Source organism: Lissotriton helveticus, chromosome 7 (genome assembly GCF_964261635.1).
Source record: "Lissotriton helveticus chromosome 7, aLisHel1.1, whole genome shotgun sequence".
Lineage (NCBI taxonomy): Eukaryota > Metazoa > Chordata > Amphibia > Caudata > Salamandridae > Lissotriton > Lissotriton helveticus.
This window is the reverse complement of record NC_136068.1, coordinates 1,435,114,849-1,435,136,369: the sequence shown is the minus strand read 5'-3', so window position 1 is coordinate 1,435,136,369 and position 21,521 is coordinate 1,435,114,849. Positions and strand designations below refer to the sequence as shown.

The 21,521-nt window shown below is 42.8% G+C and overlaps 1 protein-coding gene across 2 annotated transcripts in view; it reads right to left on the bottom strand.

The window, feature by feature from the left end:
- Nucleotides 1-21,521, bottom strand: part of LOC144767454 (cytosolic phospholipase A2 gamma-like) — an 892,628-nt gene that overhangs the window by 613,421 nt on the left and 257,686 nt on the right. For both annotated transcript variants that reach the window (XM_078650877.1, XM_078650878.1), the window contains one exon: nucleotides 13,851-13,993. In XM_078650877.1, the coding sequence (XP_078507003.1) occupies nucleotides 13,851-13,993 (143 nt within the window). The remainder of the gene's footprint in view (nucleotides 1-13,850; nucleotides 13,994-21,521) is intronic.

Here is a 21,521-nt window from a genome sequence, read left to right as displayed (position 1 = left end):
GTGCAAAACTCGCATAGAGCAGCGCTAATGAATAACATAGTGCGCAAAAAATACAAAACAACATTAGACATCTCTAATGGATTCTTCTGTCAAAATATAGCACCAGAGAGCAGATATTTGTCCGCGTTCTCAATAAATGGCGCTCAAAAACAATTCTGTCGGTTACCCCAAGGGTTCAAGAACAGCCCAGGATTATTCTCAGCGAGAGTAACAGAATTATTACAAACATATGATGAAGAGGCATTATCTTATGTCGACGACATATACCTAACAGATGATGACTTGGATACTCACTTGAAGAGAGTGAACACCATAATACTTGGGTTCGCAGCAGAGGGTTACAAATTCAACTTTAAAAAATCTAGAATTGCCCATCTAACAGTCCTGTTCTTAGGATATGAATTATCAAGTGAAGGCAAAAGCCTGGCTGACAATTTCCTAGAGAAATTTGCCGTACTCCAAGCACCTAGAACACTAAAAAACCTACAGTCAATTCTAGGCTTCCTAAATTTCGGAAGAACATACATTGCAAATTACGCAGAAAGGGTCAAACCCCTTTATGATCTAATAAAACCAGATTTAAAAAAAAAATTGGACTCAAATACACACAGAAATTCTGAGATCCTTACAAACAGACATGTTAATTAAAACAAAATTAGAAACACGTGATAACACACGCAATCTTGTGATTCGAGTCATCCCAGGAAGATGCGGATTCACATACCTGACCTTTAACGAGGGAGAAAAGGTACCAATTGCATTCAAATCACACTTGTACACAGAAGCTGAAAAGAAATTCAGCATTAAAGAAAACATTGTTCATGCAGTTCAAACCGCAATAGCTAGAGAAAAAGATAAAGCTGACGGTAGACGTATCACAGTCAGAACAGCAGAATCAGCCTTTGAGGCATTAACAACACCGTGTAATTTACCAACAACAGCGTTGAATCCGGAATGGATACAATGGGTGAATTCAATTACAACGGACAAAGTAAAATACTACTTTGATCCAGAATTAAAAGAATTGAAAAATCTAGAATATGAAAGAACAATCCCTCTGCCAATCGACATTCTGCCCTTACGACAGTACGCTTGTGTAATCTATACAGACGGACATGCTCAACCCTCCGTTTGGGGAGAACAAGCATACAACCCCACATGTGAGATTACAAAAGAAGTGTGGCGCGGAGGTAAACTAAGACCTCTATTAACAAAAACACACTCAGTAGAAACTAATTCAGAACAACAGACTGAAATAATAGCATTGAAAATGGCGCTAGATAATGCAGATCGCGAATTCCCGACACTTATAGTGTCCGATTCATATTACTGCGTCAAATCATATAACAACGATTTGCAGACATGGATTCAAAATGGTTACAAAGATGACACAGGTGCAACAATAAAGCAAAAACTGCTTTGGGAACAAATAGTTCTGTTACAAAAAGAACTACCAAAGACTCACGTGAAACATACACTGAGTCATCAACGTGATGGCGTTCACGTTGCAGGGAATTAATTGGCTGAGACAGCCACAGCGGTAGCAACTAAATCGGCTTCCGTAGCTAGAAAAAAGCGTACAGTGAAATACATTGACGGTGAAACAGTGCTGGCGGTGAAAACGTCATCAATAGGCGACTGCTCAGCGCTACCGATAAACTATCCACTCAATTATACATACATAATCGATGCAAACTCCGTCCCTTTTGCTCGAATCCCTGGAGTGGGGGATAGAGTAATTCCAAACAAGGACAGGAGAACGTTGTTAATAGCAGACGCACATTTGGGCGAGGGTCTCAGACACCTCAAACTAAAAGATTCTCTGGAAGAATTACAATCAGTGTACTGGTGGCCAGGCATGAGCCTGCAGCATCACATTTTTGTAAAAAAATGCCCGGACTGCAACAGAGATCGCAGTGGCGAGAGAAACGGTATACTACCGTGGCGTTTCACTCCAGAAAGAATCAACAGTAAAAAGCAAAGCGTCCGATTAACATATACAGGCTAGTTTCCACTTATAATGTAGATCCCCAGCACTCGGCTGACGTCTGGACTGTTATACAAAGATTTGCGAGTCTAAATGGCATATACGCTAGAAGCATGCTACGTTTGACCAATGTTTTCACTATAGCCCTCAAGCCTGTGGGGAAACATGGCTAAATGAGCATAGCACAGCGGGATTCTTCTCACTTCCTTCCTGAGGGATACGGGATGGTGTAAAGAAAAAACCAAGGCATAAAGCTATCTATAACGGAAGGGATATTAGGTTCGGGAGCTGGGTGGGTCAAACATCTAATAAGTGTCCAACGTAGTCTAAACAACCTGCCAAGAAATTCTCTGAAGGGATTCAGTCCGTACGAATTATTGTTTGGAACTAGGATGTTAGTCTTAGATCTTGACAGTCAGACTTCAGTGGTGAAGGAAAAATGCTTTGATATCAAAGATCGTTTGGCTATTTTGCAGGACTTAAACAAAACAAGAAAAGACCTGAGCAACATAAAATTGAAACAGCAACCAACAACCACTGAAGAACCACCACCTGTCCCAGCAAGACCTGTCTGGATTCCAGAAGTCGGGGATCTAGTCAGAGAAAAGATCGCGTTAAAGAAGGAATTTGGGCCTTCTTACAGAAAAGCAGTTCCTGTCTTGTCTATCAACGGGACAAGATCAGTTGTACTACCGCCGCTTGCTGGTAAAAAGGAGAACCGAGTTGTATCCATCGACCTGGTAAAACCACAATCATGTGGCCGATAACAAACAGTAGGCCAAGTGGACTCCCGATAAGTAGCAGAACACCAAGGTTTGCTACAAATACAGAGGTCCAAACTAAGAGGCTAATCACATTCGAAACGCCTACAGAACAACAACAAGGACTATGCAACAATGCATTGGAACTCAGACCTCTAAAAACCCAAATAAAAACTTTTAGTAGAGACACACCAACCTACAATGAAGTAACAAATGAATATGCTGAAGCTGCAAGAAACAGTAATCCTGAAGCAATTAGAACAATTGACAGAACTGCATCCGGCTACTTCATAAACTTCGATGATTCCTCTGAAGACCTAAGTGAATCAAAGACACAGCCATCAACAAAAACATTTAAAAATAAAGCTAAGGAACTTTTGAAACACCTGAAAGAAACCTATCTGATTCCTCCATGGATTGAATTTTGGGTGGGCTTTGGTGCATTTATCCTCATACTTTGGCTCATCATGGTACTAACTTTGGGACGCTTCATTGAGGGAAAATATGCTAAATGGACACAGCAAGTCAGAAAATCAACTTGATCCTCAAGCCACACACATCTTCACACGTCGAGAAAAGAGAACTTTCTTCAGTCAACTTCACAGCCAATCCTATACCAGGTGGGGTAGCATGGGACAATACTGACTATGAAATTTATGGTCCGGTAGAAATCCTGAAATATCCACACCAAATCAAGATCTCGTTAAGTGACTTTGTAAAACCAAACTCATTTGCTGATGATTGGGACTTTGAAAACATAAATGATATGATGTCTGACTTAGTGATGTCTGCTAAATTTACCAAACATGATTATTTGCAGGGTTCGACAAATTATGATAGCGTGTACTGTTACAACCCCTATGGTAACCATTATTTACATAAATCGGCACAACCTAGAAATGTTTTAATTTATAATCAATGGGAACATTGTGCAACCCCTCCAAAAGGAAGCTCAAGAACCTTTTACGACAAATATTCATACTTTTCAGGGTTCAACACAAGTAATGCTGAAACATTTTATTTCAAATTGTCAAATAAGATAGGGACAAAGATCATGCTAACAAACACAAAAATGATATATTCAGACTCATTTTTTGAACAAATGAATACTTTTGGTTTTGATTATTGGGACAAAAATGTTGAAATAAAAAGTGTTTGGGGTACAAAAGAATGGCAAGTACAAGGTATAGAATCATTGTTTAGAGCCTGCATGATCCCAGAACAAATTATATTTTTAAATGACACTGTTCAACAAACCACCTGTCTTGGCTTAGCCAAAATCAAAGACTTAAATAAACCGTCTATTCCAAAGCCAACAATGTACAGCAATAGCTCTACAGATGAAGGGATAGACGTAAACTATGTATTAAACCAAAACAGAACACATCCTGATTGGAAACAATGGTTGATCTGGCCCACAGATACTAATAACTGTCAAGATAGATTCCTGAACAAAACACAGGGGTTCACATTGACCAGGCCAGACCCTAGATATTCCCAAAGACAACACCCAGGGATAATAACCACCTACAGTGTGGGCAAATTATGCCTTCAATGGCTACAAACTTCCACACTGACAGAAATTAAACAACACCTAACTTTACTTACTGATGGTGCTGACTTGCGTGATTTCATTATGGGACCGCGCAAACAGCGTCAAAAACGCTTCATAGCAGCCTCTGTATACGCAGCTTACAACGAGGCCTGGAAGGTAACTCAAATTGAGACAGCAGAAAGTATACGGGAAATTGACCGTATTAATTTGGAAAAATCACTTTCTGTAGTGGACAATGGGTTAATGACTCTGTCCTCCAGAATTTTTTCTTTGGACAGCATTGTGTCTTCAGCAATCGACACATTATCGCAAGACTTACTGTTGTTACAACACGGTCAGTCTCAATTGCGTTCTATTGTACAGCTTGGCTGGACGTTACAAAATCTGCATTCAGGCTATGTGCCTTGGCGTTTAATCAACACAACGTCACTATTCAATATCTTTAACCTTACTGATAAACAAATCAGTATGACACAGAAGGGTGCTGATTATACAATCCTGAGCATTGAGAAACTCGAGAGATTACCAGTGACAATGTCAGAACGACCTGTCAGTGAATGGATAATACATGGGATAATTAATATTCCAATATCAACCTTCAGGTTTCAATACTGCCAAAAATATATACAGGCTGGCATGTACGAAAAATTGGGAAAAGGGTACATTAAGTCTACATGGAATTTGCCCTATTCACATGCATGTGTCAGTAATAAAGGACAGAAAGTGTTTCTTAGTGGCAATAATTGTGCGATATCACTAAGCGGTACACTTCTGTGTAATGGAATTAGTTTGCATGGAGCCTGTGAAGGGAACTCGAATAACCTTTCATGTCACCAGCTAGGCACACCTGCAACAGAGATAGAACCATTTTTTCAAAGACTCTATAATGGGAGTTACATTCTAATTGTGGACCGCAGATGCTGTAGTCTTATGCCCGGGACTCCTTATCTCGTAACTACGACTGCGAAGGTCAAGTGCTGTGGACGCTTATTGTTCCCCAGCTCCTTTCCAGACAGGGAGGCAAGGGCATGGCCCAACTTGAAAATTACTTCTATTCGAATAGACACTTTAAGCAGAATGAAAACAGTGCTTCTTCAGACGCCAACCAGGCTCACGTCATCAAAAGAAACGTATGATCTCCTAGTCGCAAGGACGACTGCAGAGATTCACTCATTGTTATCAACTAATTCCCCCATACATTTCGCAGAAATCCTGAATGAAATCTTAAATATTTCTGATACCAGTGGAGTCTCAAAAGTATTTAAGACAGTATTCTCAATGGCATTAACACCATTCAAAGCCATACTGGGTATTTTTCCAGATTTCGTCCATTCGATTTTTGGCGGACTTCCCCTCATTTTGGGACTAATTGCAGGAATCCTATTCTTAGTCCTTATATTTCGTTATGGCAAACCGTGTCACAGACAAAACACCTGCGACAAGGGAAGAAACAATCCGAGCCATTGGATACCGGGACCGGATATCAAAAATCCTGGGACTATCCCGGCTTAGAGACCTGAACATGACTTGGTTTCTTTCATTTCGACCAATGTGGCATCGATGTGTTTTACCTGTATTAAGGTGCTTGCTGTGCGGAGAAGAATGCGTGTTGGACACCTGTCTGACGCTACAATCGGATGCGCCTATGGATGCAGAAACATTGTTGGGTCCGATAACGGCTCATGCTTTGTGCTGCCCTCAACGGCTGCCAATCCTGATGACGGCATTCGTGGAGACTTCACCGCTACGATTAAGGGGTAGTGAAGTTCAAGATGAAAGCAGCATCGATCAGGTATGACCTTCTGTCAGCAATACTAATCAAAACGTCAGTGAAGACAATCATGCACACGAATGCATGGTTACAACTTTTTCCGAGTTAGTGGAACTCTCCCAGGAAGCTGTTGACAGCTTTTTCGACAGTCTAAATGATATGATGTTCTCTCCAGAGCAGAAATAGAGACTTTTGAGCAAGCTAGCACACGGCGTTCCCAACAGCCTGAATTTGGCCTTCAACTTTAATGATAAAATTACATGAACAATTTCCCCTCCAGTTCACGGACGGCAATTTTTTCAGCAGCCCCAAAAATATTTTTATGACTTTTTCGGGACACTTATCATCTGCTTAAAGTAGGAACTATTCTTAGAGAACTAAAATTTCAATTTTTTAGAAACTTTATAGACATTAGCTGCCCGCTGGTATATTCATAATTATTTCTATTCTGTGATGAAATGGTCTCGAACTTTTTCTTCTGTATTAAGAGCCATTTTCATGTGTAATTCTCATATTCGATTAATAATAATGTATGCATATGCGTGATTAATTTAGCATTATTCTACAGCTTAAGTGCATATAGTACATGTGAATATTCTTTTCCGTATATTACATAATTCGAAATGCATTATATGTATTTTGGGGTGGTAAGGTATACATGATACTCTACAGTATGTTTTATTATGCCTAGATTCGTAAACATGGCCATAGTTAGCGTGGAGTGGGTGTGATGTATTCTTATAGGTTCTGTATCGATCCCCCTATTCCTGACCCTGTTCTGGTTAACAAGTTAACTAGCAGCCATCCCATGATGCAGAAACCGTTATCTGATGAAGCCACACCACGGCACAGGAACGTGTTATCTGATTAGGTCATAACGCTTGCCATCTAATTAGACAAGCAATATTCCTCCAGCCCCTGATAAGGCATACGAAGTTCTCAAAACAAATCAAACCTATGACAACCTGGGAAAAACCCTGCGGCCATTGTTTTGATTTCACCGAGAACTTCAGCAAAAGAATGTGCTAACGACCAGCTCGTATGACATCCTTATTGACGTATCTATGTCCATCCTTACGTCAATCTCGGCACCTTACAGGTATAAATATTACCGATATTGCCTTAAGCAAACACACGCGGTGGTGACGAGATCGGAGCAGCCAGACTTGCCGAAGCCCAGAGCAGAGCAGACCCCGCTGGCGCAGCCCCGCCTTCCTGACGCGCTGAGAACGAGACGCTGCTTTCTCCTGCCGAGAAATCCAGCTCCGGCGCTTCCGGGTAGCCCTCGCAGGCAGCCTGGAATATCGAGACCAGAGACGAGAGATACCATCCCTCATTCATCCTAGATTCCAGGTACAGAACTGAATAACCCCTTGCAGAGACTTCTTGAGTCAGTCACTTGGCTAAACAAACTTAACTTAAACTGCTACTTTCTATTCCCGCCCACGTATTAGGCTTAGGTCAGGTACACTGGGGTAGGCGTAGGTAGAAACACCAGTTGAGTACGATTAGTCAAATATATATGTGTATGTATCTATTTTATCAATTTTAAACCACCTTATGGCTTAGAAACCATATAAATGTTTTTACAGTATTATTTTATACTTCTGCTTTTATTGTATGCACTTTACTTAACCATAAGTATTGCGATAATATCAATCCATTTCTCTTGTATGAGAAAAGAGACTGATCAATAAATACCATCTTTTATTGAACACGCCCGTCTCTTCCTTTTCTCTACAATCTGGTGAGACTAAGAATGCATGTACTGACTGAGTAAAATAAGTTGTCTTTTGTTTTCACACGACTCTAGAGATACACTCTTGATTAGGGGAGAGCAAAGTTGTCATGTTCTATGGTTGTCAGAAACTAAATCCCTTCTTGTCTATCCAGGGAGGTTCAACTCCTCCTTGCCTATTCGAGAAAGTTTCTAGTGAACTCTGAGCTAGCTGGCAAATCCAAAACTTGAAGTCTAATATCGACAATAGAAGACCTAGTTAACGTCTGGTCTAGGCCTATACTATTGAAGGTATTATTCCAATGCGCAGAGCCTATTGGGATAATAGGAACTACACTACAACAGCTGGCTTCACCTGCCCTCTTGAGTTAAGCCTTTAAGGCTGCTTAGTCCATGCTACCCCTAGGATAGCTTGTCTATAAGGTTGACTTACAACCATCACCATAAGGGATTGTTTGGACTGATACAGGGTGCCCACAGAACGGTGGACATCATACATCAGGCCAACTTCTCACAGATTGTTTGGACTGATACAAGGTGCCCACAGAACTGTGGACATCATACATCAGGCCAACTTCTCACACTCTGTCTTTGAGGTATTGAGGTCTGGTGTTATGTAGGCATTTGTAGGTGTAGGCGAGTATATTGAAGGGGACTCTTCTCCCAACGGCGAGTCAGTGGAGTTTGAGTAGGTGTTGGCTGATGTGGTTGTGTTGAGGGATCCCGAGGATGAGTCTGGAGGCGGTGTTCTGAATGGTCTGGAGATTGCATAGTAGAGACTTGTTGATGCCGGCGTAGAGGAAGTTTCCGTAGTCCAGTCTGCTGGTGATGCATGCGTGGGTGACTGTCTTCCTTGCCTCAGGGGGATCCATTTGAAGGTATTACGGAGGATGCAGAGGCTGTCGAAGCAGCCGGAGGTGGCGATGTTGACCTGGCGATTCATGGAGAGGCAGGAGTTGAGTACGATGCTGAAGTTCTTAGTGTGGTCTGTGGGTCTAGGAGGGGTGCGGAGGGCAGTGGGCCACCAGGAGTTATTCCTTGCTGAGGGGGTGGTTCCAAGGACAAGGTTTTCTGTATTATCTGAGTTGAGTTTAAGGCAGCTGATGCTCATCCATTCTGCAACGTCCTGCATTCCTTCCCGGAAGTGGAGTCTGGTGGTGGTAGGGTCCTTGGTGAGAGAGAGGATGAGCTGGGTGTCGTCGGTGTAGGAGAATAGTCTTAGGCTGTGCTGTCAGACGATGGCGGAGAGGGGAGCCATGTAGATATTGAAGAGGGTTCCCCACTCAAAGAGAATAAAGTGCACAATCTTATTAAAAGCTAATATAATTCCAATGATTCTGACATCCAGATCCCAAATTAAATACAAAACAAACCTTCCTATCCCCACCATTATTTCGAACCGTACTCAGATTCATTCCTCTAGCCAACCAAGAAACACAACTCATCCTTTAACCTGATCCAGACTACCACTCTTCCTCTCAGTCAAACTGAGCGTAAACTTGCTAGTTTCTCCCTTACTTGCATGTTGCACAACACGACTATCAACCACCGCTTCAACTACCTGGTCCTCATAGAAACCTGGTTCTCCAGCTCTTGCTACCCCTAAACAAGTTGGGGGCCTAAGGGTCATATACATAAACTCTATAAGCTTTGGGTTCCTCCCTAATACCCGCTTTCAATCCTTCAAGCATTAATCACTGAAAATCATCACACAAGCCACCCCAATGAATATGATCTACTACCCCCACCCCAAGTCAAACCTTTACCTTCATCGACAAGTGGATTGAATTCTTGATGGCACAATTAATCAGCTCTGACAACATTATGTATCTCAGCGACTACAACCACCACTGGGGTTTTAAAGAAAATTAACCACTGGACAACTTTGCTACTTTTCTTGAAGACAACAACCTCCACCAACAATGCCAGAAATCCACACACTGCAAAAGCACCACTCTTGACCTACTTATCTCACAATCACCTCACCTATCGACCAGTGACCCCATTCCAGTTGATTTGCCTGATCATCTGCTGATTCCCTTCACAGTATATTTCTCAAACAAGAGAACACTTGAGCAATTAAAGCAAGAAAAAACTACTTCAGAGGCACCAGTAACATCAATATTAAGGCCATCACCAAACTAGCCCTTGCAAACCTCTCCCTGATAGCTCTTCAACTCAACATCAAGGAGGGCCTGGAAACTTCTGCATGAACTCCCAGATCAGGAAATTAGCACCCATGTAGAGCAAATACAGTAGACCCAAACACTCTTGCTCCTGGTACTCAAAAGGCCTCTACAAAGAAATGAAAAGTATCTGAAAGTTAGAAAAAAGACTGGAGACAATCACTCTCACCATTAAGCATAGCAAAATAATGCGAGACAAAATAACAAATATCACATCTTGAAATCCAAGGAATCACATATCAGATCTCTCCAGGATCCAGCCAAGAATAGACCAAAAACCTTTTGAGGTAATTGAGCAATCTAATATCCCTCTCTCCAATCAATCCCCCATTTAAGATATCTAAGACCTTATGCAATAACTTTGCAGAGTTCTTCGATAAGAAGTCAAAAACATTAACATCTCCCTTCTGGTTAAACTCACCATTGTCCAGAAAAAAACTGCATTGCAAGGCACTGCAGCCATAGTCGTCTTACTCCCGAATATTAGAGGCAGACCTACTACTAACTCTTTCTGAGGTGAAACCCTCTACCCATCTATGCAACATCTTTGTATGCTCCATCAGAAAATTTCTAGCTAAACTATTCCTCCCATTTGGATCCCCTAGTTAACTCATCTCTTGATTAGGGCTCGTTGTCAGACTGTCTAAAAAAGAGTTGAATTCTTCCCCACCTAAACAAACGATCCCTGGACCCTGACTACTTTAGAAACTTCCATCTGGCATTCCCGCTCCCTTTACTGGGAAAGGTGAATACAAGTGGCAAAGTGCCCTAACTGTGATATCACATCCAGGCCAACACCAACCTAGATTCCATCAGAGCCAAAACCCTGAGACTGCAATTCTGCAGGTTGTGAATGACACCCTCTGCATCCTCGACTCTGGTAAGCCCTGTCTACTTGTGCTCCTTGACCTCTCTGGTGCATTTAATGCACTCTACCAGCAGGCATTGTTAGACAACCTGAAGCATCAAATGGTTATTGATGGTGTCGTTCTTAAATGGCATATGTCATACCTACCAAACCACTCTCAAATTGAGAACCTCATCTGAGATCAAGTCAGTCTGCAACAAGGGAGCCCCCCAGGACTCTATTCTCTACACAATCCTGTTCAACCTCCACCTCAGACCCCAATGAACAATCACGTTGACAGCCTTGCTACACCATTCAGAATGCCAAATCTCTTGGCTTGACCCTTGACAGATAGCTGAACCTCCAGGCCATATGTCTTCCATGGCTAAGAGTTCCCGGTCCCAGCTACGGCTGCTTTGGGGATTCAGGAACCTCATCTCAGCACCAGACCATAAATATGTTGTCCAGGTTCTCATTCTCTCCAGACAGGACTACAGAATTGCACTCCTTTCTAGCCATCCCAAAGTCCACCCATGTCCACTCAGGGCAGTTCTACATGTGGCAGCCCACTTCATTACAGGACACAAGAAATTCAATCACATCTCTCCCATTCTTTTCTCCCTTTGGTGCCTGCCCAGAGAGGCAATGGCTCAATTTAAAACTGCCAGCACCACTTGCAAAACTGAAAGTTTCAGGCATGGGCAAGACTCAAGTAATGATCATTTGCTCCTCCTCAACCCACACCTTCAAGCACAAGCGATTCATGAACCAATCCTTCTCCGGAAGCACCACAAGAATCTGAAACTCCCTCCCGCCGAGCCACTGCCTGACAAATTATCATGTCACATTTTAAAAAGTCCTCAAGGTTCTCCTCTTTGAATGACATCTGTAAACTGCTCCTACCTCCTCGCCCTACCCCAATTGTATTTTAACCTCAACCTAGACAAACTATTGATGATCCTCACATGGTACTGAACCACCTGCTTTTCATTGCTATGGTTTTGCTATGAATATGTGTGAAGCACTCCACCTCCTGGGAGAGGCTAACCTGGAGATCACTATACCTTTAATGGACAAGTATACATTCTATTTGTTATTGCTATGTTCTGGCTTTCTTGTGAAGTGTTCAAATGCCTCTAGGCCATGTCAGCGCTAGAGATAAAAACATACTGATAGAGTGTTGCACCCATGGCACATAAGGGTATGGCTCAATCCCTGCATCCAAGTTTATCACAAAGTCCTTTTAGATAGGCGAATGTTGCAGGTCTCACCGATGGTTGTATGGCATTACAACGCAGGCTTTTACCACGCGTGCCATTACAACGCTGTTTTTACAACACAAGTCGTTACAACGACTTGCGCTGTAAGCGCTGGATAGTGGAATAGTTTAATTTTCTATTCCAACTCCAGCCCACGTTACAGTAGGGAAGGTGTTGGAATAGAAAATTAAACTATTCCCTATCCAACAGCGCCCTCCAGTGCAAATCGTTGTAATGACTTGCGTTATAATAGCAGCGTTGTAATGGTAGCGCATGGTAATACCGGCGTTGTAAAGGCTATTCCCCCTCTCAGACAGGTGATCGGTATAGTCTTGACAGATAATGGGATCCTCCAGTGTTGTAAGACAGGTATATGATTCTGCATTTGAATAATACACATAGAACCATTGGGCAGATATATAGCAGATTGGGACCCGAGAGCATTTGAGAGCACAAATTGTGTTGATTGATTCTGATGCTGTCATTCAATGCAACATACACAACTTTCTAGGAAATTATTTTTGCGACAATACACTAGTGAAATACAATCACATTCCTTAAACTCGTTTGAATAAATCCTTGTCAACCAGTGCACAGGCCAAACTTTGTAGTCTGTATTAAAGCAATGAGTCTGCTGATTCAAGCTACAAGAAGGTGTTTGGTCCTAACCCAGTACCCCAGAAACCTGGTCCAATGTATCAATACTAGTGAAAGAATGATGGTTGTATAAACCGCCCTAGACTTTAGGGGGGATACAACTTCCTGGTCAAAGAGAAGGGGACGATGTCCTTTGTACCTTTGTAGTCACACTCACTCCAATAGGTGCATCATGCCTTTCAACCTGAACGTGCCCGCTCTTTGCCACTGGGCATGTTCAGGTTGAAAGGCACAATGTATGTGTGACTATAAAAGACATTGTCCCCCTCTTTGACCAGGAAGCTGGTATCCCTTAACGTCTAGGGTTACTAGTTTAACTTCTGCCACTTATTTATAATGTTACAAAATTTCATAAAGTGGCAGCTAGGAGGAATTTAGAAATCCTTGGCCCTGAGGAATGCCGCAGGCTCATTAGGGATATTTAATAGGGCAGAAACATGTTGTCATATATTTAGAGATGGTGTGAGTCATTGGTCTCAATAACCATCTCCCATTAATTTTTTAATCATACCTCCATTCCCCATTTAATAAAGATGCCTCACCGAAGAACTAAAAGATATTCCTAACTCACTTATCTGGATCCTGCCTTTATCCAGTAGCTTTATATCTAAGAACTCCTTCCTGACCTGAACCCAATAGTAGGTCGAGTCTGCCCTGGTGGCACACTTCTACCAGAGTAGGGCGAGGTTGTTGATGATGAAGCATGACACAATTACTTGTGTGAGCCTTCCTCTTTAATAAGAAGGATCTTCCCCTCCCAATGCACTTGCTCCAAGGCAGAAATATGTGACTCATATTCTGCCTATTGCTGTCGCACCTATTCGTGATAGCTTGGTGTGTCAGAAGGACATGCAGTTGTGTGACCTCCTCCTCTCCCTTGTGTGTTAAGACATGTTGGTGATTAGCTGTTACTACATAGGAGATGTTTGGTTGGGACTTCTTAAGACAACGGTTTTTTTTATTGGGCACTGAAGTACATCACAATTCTTGAGGAGGAATAACGAACAAACCTCTAATGTCATTGATATCACTCAGTATGAGGAGTTTGCTTGTGAATGATCACAAAGAATGACATTTAAATTCACCTACCAGGATGATCCCGAGCATCCATACGTGTACATGCAGGCATCTAAGAGATCCTGATGTTTCATCTCCTCTAGCATTGTCATGAAAGATATTGTGGCAGTCAAGCCTCCACCAGACCCCATGCAAGCAATAACAGGCACATCTTCCTGCATATGGAGAACAAAAACATGAGAGATCAGAACAAAGATATTTTATAAGCAATGACTTGTGCAATAGAACTATAGGGGAACAGCCTTTACGACGCGGCTGTTACACTGCCGTGCCGTTACAACGCGGTTTTCCCAACGCAAGTTGTTACCACGACTTGCGCTGGAGGGCGCTGCAGGACAAGGAATTTTTTAATTTACTATCCAACACCTTCCCTACTGTACGTAGGCTGGTGTTAGAATACTAAATTAAAAAATTCCGAAGTCCGCACCCCTCCAACGCAAGTCGTGGTAACGACTTGCGTTCAAAAAACCGCGTTGTAACGGCACGCGGTGTAAAAGCACGCGTTGTAAAGCCGTACAACGGAACTATATCAGAGAATGAAGCTTTAGCTACAAATGTATATTGAAACATGAGGGTTAACTGAACTCAAATCTTTCTGTTCAAAGATTTTCAATGAGGATTACCAAAATGATATGCCATCCGTTAACAGAAACATAACTGGAAAGATTTTGGGGGTACCGCTGTGGGGCACAGACCACAAGAGGATTCTAGGTTCCCACCATCCCAACTCGGGCACGATGTGAAATGATACATTCATGGCCCTCTAAACAGTCTGAGAAGGCTGAGCGGTCCCAGGCATCCTAACTACATTTTCAGCAGATGCCATGTTTTCTGCATTGTATCGAACAATTGCACCTATTATCATGACAGATAAACCATTCGATCTAAATAGTTTATTACTTCAAAAGAACATACGTTAGCTCAAAGATCATGTTTTGAGCTAACATTCATACTTTGTACACAAAGCTCGATACATTGAATATAGAGCTATATGTATCATTTCGGGTTTTGGCCAAAATTATACAATTTGCACCCTAGGGTATTAAAAGACATACACTGCATTGTAAACTAACAAATGTATAATGATAATATGATACAATTAACAGCATACTGAGCTGCATACATCATAAAATGAGCTATTGGTCATCGTAAATACTGGTGACATGTAACATTCATAAAAATAATCTTGTCAGTTAAATATATTATCTGAACGTAAATTCTAATTGACTCAATATTAAAATTCATATACTATCTAGTAGCATGTAAAGAGAATTTGTTACAAGTCATATGTATATGCAAGATCTGTTTGCATGCAGTGTGCAAAAGGTGCTCTTATTCCTTGGTAAGACAGTTATCTTGCCTGCTTAATCTTATATAAAAGCCAAAATGGCATGTTGCTTGCAGTCCCACCAATTGAGGTTAGTGCCCTGCCATTCTCTCGGTGATGTCATTTTGATGAAGAATTTTATGAGTTTGGGCTGATCATCAGATGGAGAGCAGATAACGTCTAGAAAAGTGTTGCAAAGATGAGACGTACAGGTAATTTGCCAGGAGTCTTATCTCCACACCATCACAGGTTCCAGTCAGCTGGACTCAGCTGTGGAATGTTTGCACATTCTTGCCAGGCACATACCATTGGGGTTGAGGGCAGAGGGGTGGCGTGGCATACCAAGTGTGGATTATAACACACCTCATAGGGAAGGAAGAGGAAAGGAAGGGAAAGGGAAGCAGAGGGGTACAGGGCAGTGACAGTGCTACCTACAAGCTAGAACAAGAGATGCATAAAATAGGATCATACGGACCCAGTAGGTAACCAGTGGAATAAAGAACACAATATAATGCAATGCAAAACTTTAGAGGTATTCATGTGAAACAATAATCTTTTATCCACCTAGGCGCAGCCGTAGGCCTTGAGGATCTCCTAAGAGCAATGTTTGTAGTCTCACCCCTTGGAGCCTCAAGTTGAGGGACGACACCTCTTTTTGAGGAACAATTCTGTCCATTCTCTAAGTTTGACCATTTGCAAACTGAACAACATTTCTACCCACTTTAATTACCTTAATGGGTTCTGAGAACCTTGTTGCCTCCCTTCTCCCAATCACCTTCTCTCACAGTGCGAGATTTGACATGTTCCGTTATATCATACCTGACCTGGCTTGGTGATCAGCCACTCTTTTGCTGATCTCTTCCTGGTTCACAGCACAGGTGTTCTGCCTTTTTAGAGGAGGTGAGAGTCTGGTTTGGGAACCCTTCTCTTCAAAGAGCTAAAGGGGGATACTCCTGTGACCAAGTTAGGAGTGGTAAGATAGGCCCAAAGTGTGTCCTGCAAGGGGTCTTCCGCCGAGATACCTAAGATCTCTGCGTGCTGTAAGCATTCTTTTACTAGGTGGTTCATGCGATCCACCAACCCGTTGGCAAGGGGACAATATAGGACTGTTTTGTAATGGGTGATGCCCATTCCCTCATGTTTTCCGAAGTAAACTGCACCCCGTTGTCAGTTACCAGGGTGTCCGGGATCCCTTCCTCATAGAATACACCCCTCAGGTACCTTCGTGTCAATCTGGTGCACGCACTTATAAACCACCCACCGAGTGTAGTGATCCACCATAAGCAGTATGAACCATTCCTTCAAGCTCTTGAGGGTGAGTGGACCAATTATGTCAAGGGCCAGTTTGGACCATGTACTATCTGGCACAGTATTTCCTTGCCTGCTGTATTTTATCCGAACGGCTGTTCTCCAGACTGTCCCTCACTGTGTGTTCAGTCATGGTATCCATCCCCGGCCACCAGTAATCCATTATTACTTTGTTCTTAGTGAGGCTGCGCCCCAGGTGACCAATGTGGGCTAAATCCACAATCTTTTGTCTAAGTGCCACAGGCGGGACAATTTTCTCCCCTCCACAAACCGTCCCCTATTGGACGTTCAATTCCAATTTTACGTCCCAAAAACTGCGCAATGAAGTGGCGACCATGCACTTCTCATCAGGCCACCCTTTGACAATAAGGCTTTTAAGTACCCTCATTTCCTCATCATTGTGTAAGCACTCCTCCCACTCCCCTTTGCTTAGGCAACACAGTTTAAGGATCATTTCGTCAACTTCAACTTCAGTTGCACAATCATTAACATCAGTAGGTGAGCGAGAAAGTAAATCCACTACTACATTTTTTGAGCCTGGCATATACTTTACAATGAAATTGTACATTCCAATCCCAAAATCCATCTTTCTATCCTTGGTGTGTTTTTTTCAGACCCCTTAGTTGTGAAAGCATACATGAGGGGTTTGTAGTCGGTCTTCACAGTGAACGGAATACCCCACAGAAAGAAACGGAAATGTTTGATGGCCCATGTACATGTAAGCGTTAGTTTTTTGACCCGAGTAATTTACTTCTGCTCGTATAAGGGCGCGAGAAGCAAATGCAACCACTTGTTCCTTGCTATTGTCGACCTGGGTAAGACTGCCACCCAACCCTTTATTACTAGTGTCAGTGCACAGGACTGTGGGTTTAGTGGATCGAATATGCCCAAAGATGGGGCGGAGGCAATGCTCTCCTTCACTGTGATGAACGTAGCTTGACAATCTCGTTCCACACGAAATGGGTTCTTACTTTTAGTAATGACCACAACAGATCCACAACACTCCCATAATTTTTGACAAACTTGACGTAGTATTCGGCTAGCCCCAAGAATGATTTTAAGTCTTCTAAACATTCTGGAGCGGCTGTCCCCTGAATGGGTTCTACTAGGTAAACCTTTGGTTTTATTCCATCCTGAGAAATAGTATGACCCAGGTACTCCAAAGATCCTACCCCTATGTGACACTTATCCTTCTTTAATGTCAACAGAGCTCCTTCCAACTTAGTCAACACTTTCCTCAAAATAGTGTTATGTTCTTCCAGATCTTTCCAATAAATGAGCATATCATCCTGGAAGCACAGAGAACATTGGAGGTCCTTCAGCACATGTTGCATGATCCTCTTGAAGGCAGCGGCTGCTGAAGCCAACCCGAAGGTCATGCAAATATACTGGAAGGCCCCCAGAGGAGTAATGAATGAGGTTAAGTGACAAGAGTCAGGGTGCAACTACACTTGGTGGTAGATGGATGAAAGGATGAAAGGTCAAACACGCTGAAGCAACTTGCTCCTTTAATTATGGTGAGTACCTCATGTATAACATAAACCAAGAAGGGAGGTAGAGCTATTCGTTGGATTTGCGCTCCACTATGATACTTAAATAAACAAAAGAAATCCAACATCAAGAGGGGAGAGAGGAAGAGTGATCAATGGATATTGAAGCACTCAGTGTTGGATAAAATACCCCTCACACACCAAAAGGCCCCTTGGTGTCATGCTTCATCATTGGGGTCTTCGCACCCCTCTATCGGGATGCGGCGTGCTGCGACCTACGGATACGCGGGAGCACTTTCAAGTTGGCTATGTGTGATGTACAGTGTGTGGGGTATGTGATTAAAGTGAGTAGGGAACGTGGTGAAGGAAATTAAAAAGTACCTGGCGCTGGAGTGAAAAAAGTTTTATTCCGAACTCTGGCTGGTACTATTAAAAACAGGTGCAGGGCGAGATCAACCTGTTAAGTTAATGAACAGGATCTCTGGTGTGCTATGTTGTCGACATGTTTCGGAGACAAGCTCCTTCTTCAGGACAGGGGCACAAACTCCCTTCCCTACTCACGTCTTCTTCTACAAAAAAATTTGTAATTTTTACAAAAAAGTGAAATTCTTGTAGGAATAGGCTAAGTGTGCCTACAGCGGTCTGCTACAAGTGCAATGACTTGTGAAGCCTGGTTGGTGGGCTTCATGAACAGCGCGTTGGGGTGCTGCTCCAATGGCTATAAGGTCTGGACACTCTGATCGCCGCCTTACCCCTCGCGCTACTCCGCTGAGTAGCGCGAGGGGTAAGGCTGTTCATGAAGCCCACCAACCAGGCTTCACAAGTCATTGCACTTGTAGCAGACCGCTGTAGGCACACTTAGCCTATTCCTACAAGAATTTCACTTTTTTGTGAAAATTACACATTTTTTTGTAGAAGAAGACGTGAGTAGGGAAGGGAGTTTGTGCCCCTGTCCTGAAGAAGGAGCTTGTCTCCGAAACATGTCCACAACATAGCACACCAGAGATCCTGTTCATTAACTTAACAGGTTGATCTCGCCCTGCACCTGTTTTTAATAGTACCAGCCAGAGTTCGGAATAAAACTTTTTTCACTCCAGCGCCAGGTACTTTTTAATTTCCTTCACCACGTTCCCTACTCACTTTAATCACATACCCCACACACTGTACACCACACATAGCCAACTTGAAAGTGCTCCCGCGTATCCGTAGGTCGCAGCACGCCGCATCCCGATAGAGGGGTGCGAAGACCCCAATGATGAAGCATGACACCAAGGGGCCTTTTGGTGTGTGAGGGGTATTTTATCAAACACTGAGTGCTTCAATATCCATTGATCACTCTTCCTCTCTCCCCTCTTGATGTTGGATTTCTTTTGTTTATTTGAGTACCTCATGTATGCATGAGGAGGGATGCCTATCCACCCATATGTTACTGTTTAAGTCTCTTAGGTCCACACATAATCTGATCTCCTTGCTAGACGCCTTAGTCGTAAGGACAATCGGGGCCAATCACTGTGAGCTTTCTATAGGTTCTATAACCCCCTGTGACAAGAGTTTATCTAATTCGGCTTGGAGGGGTGTTTGCATCATGTGTGGGCCTGACCCTGTGAGAAAATGGTTTAGTTTTGAGCTTGTTGGAGTGTTGGTAGTCTTTTAGTAGGCCTAGATTGTCCGAGAAGGCCTCTGTGAAGTCATTGCGTACCTCCATACCCCCCACAGACAGGTTCACAAGGAGAACTTGGACAGGGCTATTAGCGTTCAACTCGATGCCCAGTTCCCTCTGGTGTTTCCACTCCAACAAGTTAGATCCTTTCGGCATGATGTAAATCTTACCCACCGTACTCCTCCCCTTAAAACCTATATTCATGGTTGTCATGCCTATCAAGGTTATGGGATCCCCATAGTAACCCCCTGGATGGATGTCTGGAGGCTGCATGCCCTGTTGCCACGAGGAAAACATTTTTGTAAACGCCTCAGCTTCCACCAAGTTATAGGGTGAGCAAGAGTCGGCGAACACCGTCACCTCTCATTTGTCCAAGGTGATGGTACAAGACGGAAAATCGTTAGTCTTGTCGCCGCTTTGTAACTGGAAGACCAGTTTGGCTTTTTGGGAAAGTTCCTGTTCAATACCCAGTACAGCTTTGGATTGTTGATCTCTACAGACGCTCGATAACTGACCCCTCCTTCCGCATTTGTGACAGGTAACTGATCTGGCTTGACACCCTATGAAATTTGCAAGATGGCTGGGGCTCCCACTTCTGTAATATTTTAGCTTGGTTGCTGCAGAAAGAACACTGAGTCCCCTACTCTTGCTCTCCTTGGTGGCCTCTTGTTTGCTTATTGCATTTACCTCAGTACTTTTCTCCCCATCCCCCTTCATAGCTACCATACAATCTGCAGTGTGTTCAACGGCTATGTTAATAGCCTGCTTAAGATCTGGATTAGCAACTAGGAGCCTCTCCTGTATTTTGGTGTTTTTGGTGCACGTTACCAACTGATCCCTAATGAGTGAATCTTGTAAGGCTTCAAATTCACAAGTGTTCGCCAAACCTTTAAAAGCCGCAATGTACGTTTGAACTTTTTCATGCTTCCCCTGTACCCCTCGAAAAGAATGTGTGCCTTCATTAATGTTTTTTCCAAAATGCTTTTCAAGTCTGTTCACAGCGACTAAGTACACGTTACCATCGTCGTCGCTGTCCTCATCAACTTCTGCCGATGCTGTGATGTTGTTGTATGTTTTGCGCCCTTCAATCCCAAGGTTGTGAATCAGTGTATGTAGTTTTCGCAGAGATGAAAATTTCTCTCCCCCAATTGCGATGAGGTAAGAATCCAGCAGTCCAAACCATTTTTCCCCGTTAAGAGTGGCTCCCCCACTTCATTGAGAAAAGGGTGTGGTTGTGACATATCTCTAATGGCCATTTTGTGAGCTTTACACTAATATATATATATATATATATATATACATATATATATATATATATATATATATATATATAGCTTGCCTGCTGCCATTAAACTTGCGAGAGGAATATCTTTGTGTCCTGAAACCTCATTTCAAATGGCTTACCTGCGTTTGTTGGATATATATATATATATATATATATATATGTATATATATATATATACATATATATATATACATATATATATATATATATATATATATATATATATATATATATGAGGACCAATGCTCTCTTCCTGCTAGGAAAAAGCGCGACACAGCTCCGGGGTCAAAGGTGGCTGTATTGTTCTCAGTGCGCTGGGAAATCCAAGTCTATGAAACGCTTGGACAGACGCGTTTCTGGCTTCCAATTGCGGTCATCAGTGCCGGTTCCATTGGCTTGTGGTTCTTCCTGGGGGTTGGGCTGTGTGATTTTAATAGAGAGACCACACCTGGTCAGGTGGTCTCCAGCTCCGCCTCCAATTTGCAATGTACAGAGTTCATTGCACACTCCCATCTGGCTGGTGCATGCTGGTCCTGGGAGTCCGTTTGAGGAAGCCTTATGCAGTGATAGGCTCAGCCTAACATCATGTGATGCCCCAATTTACATTGGCTAA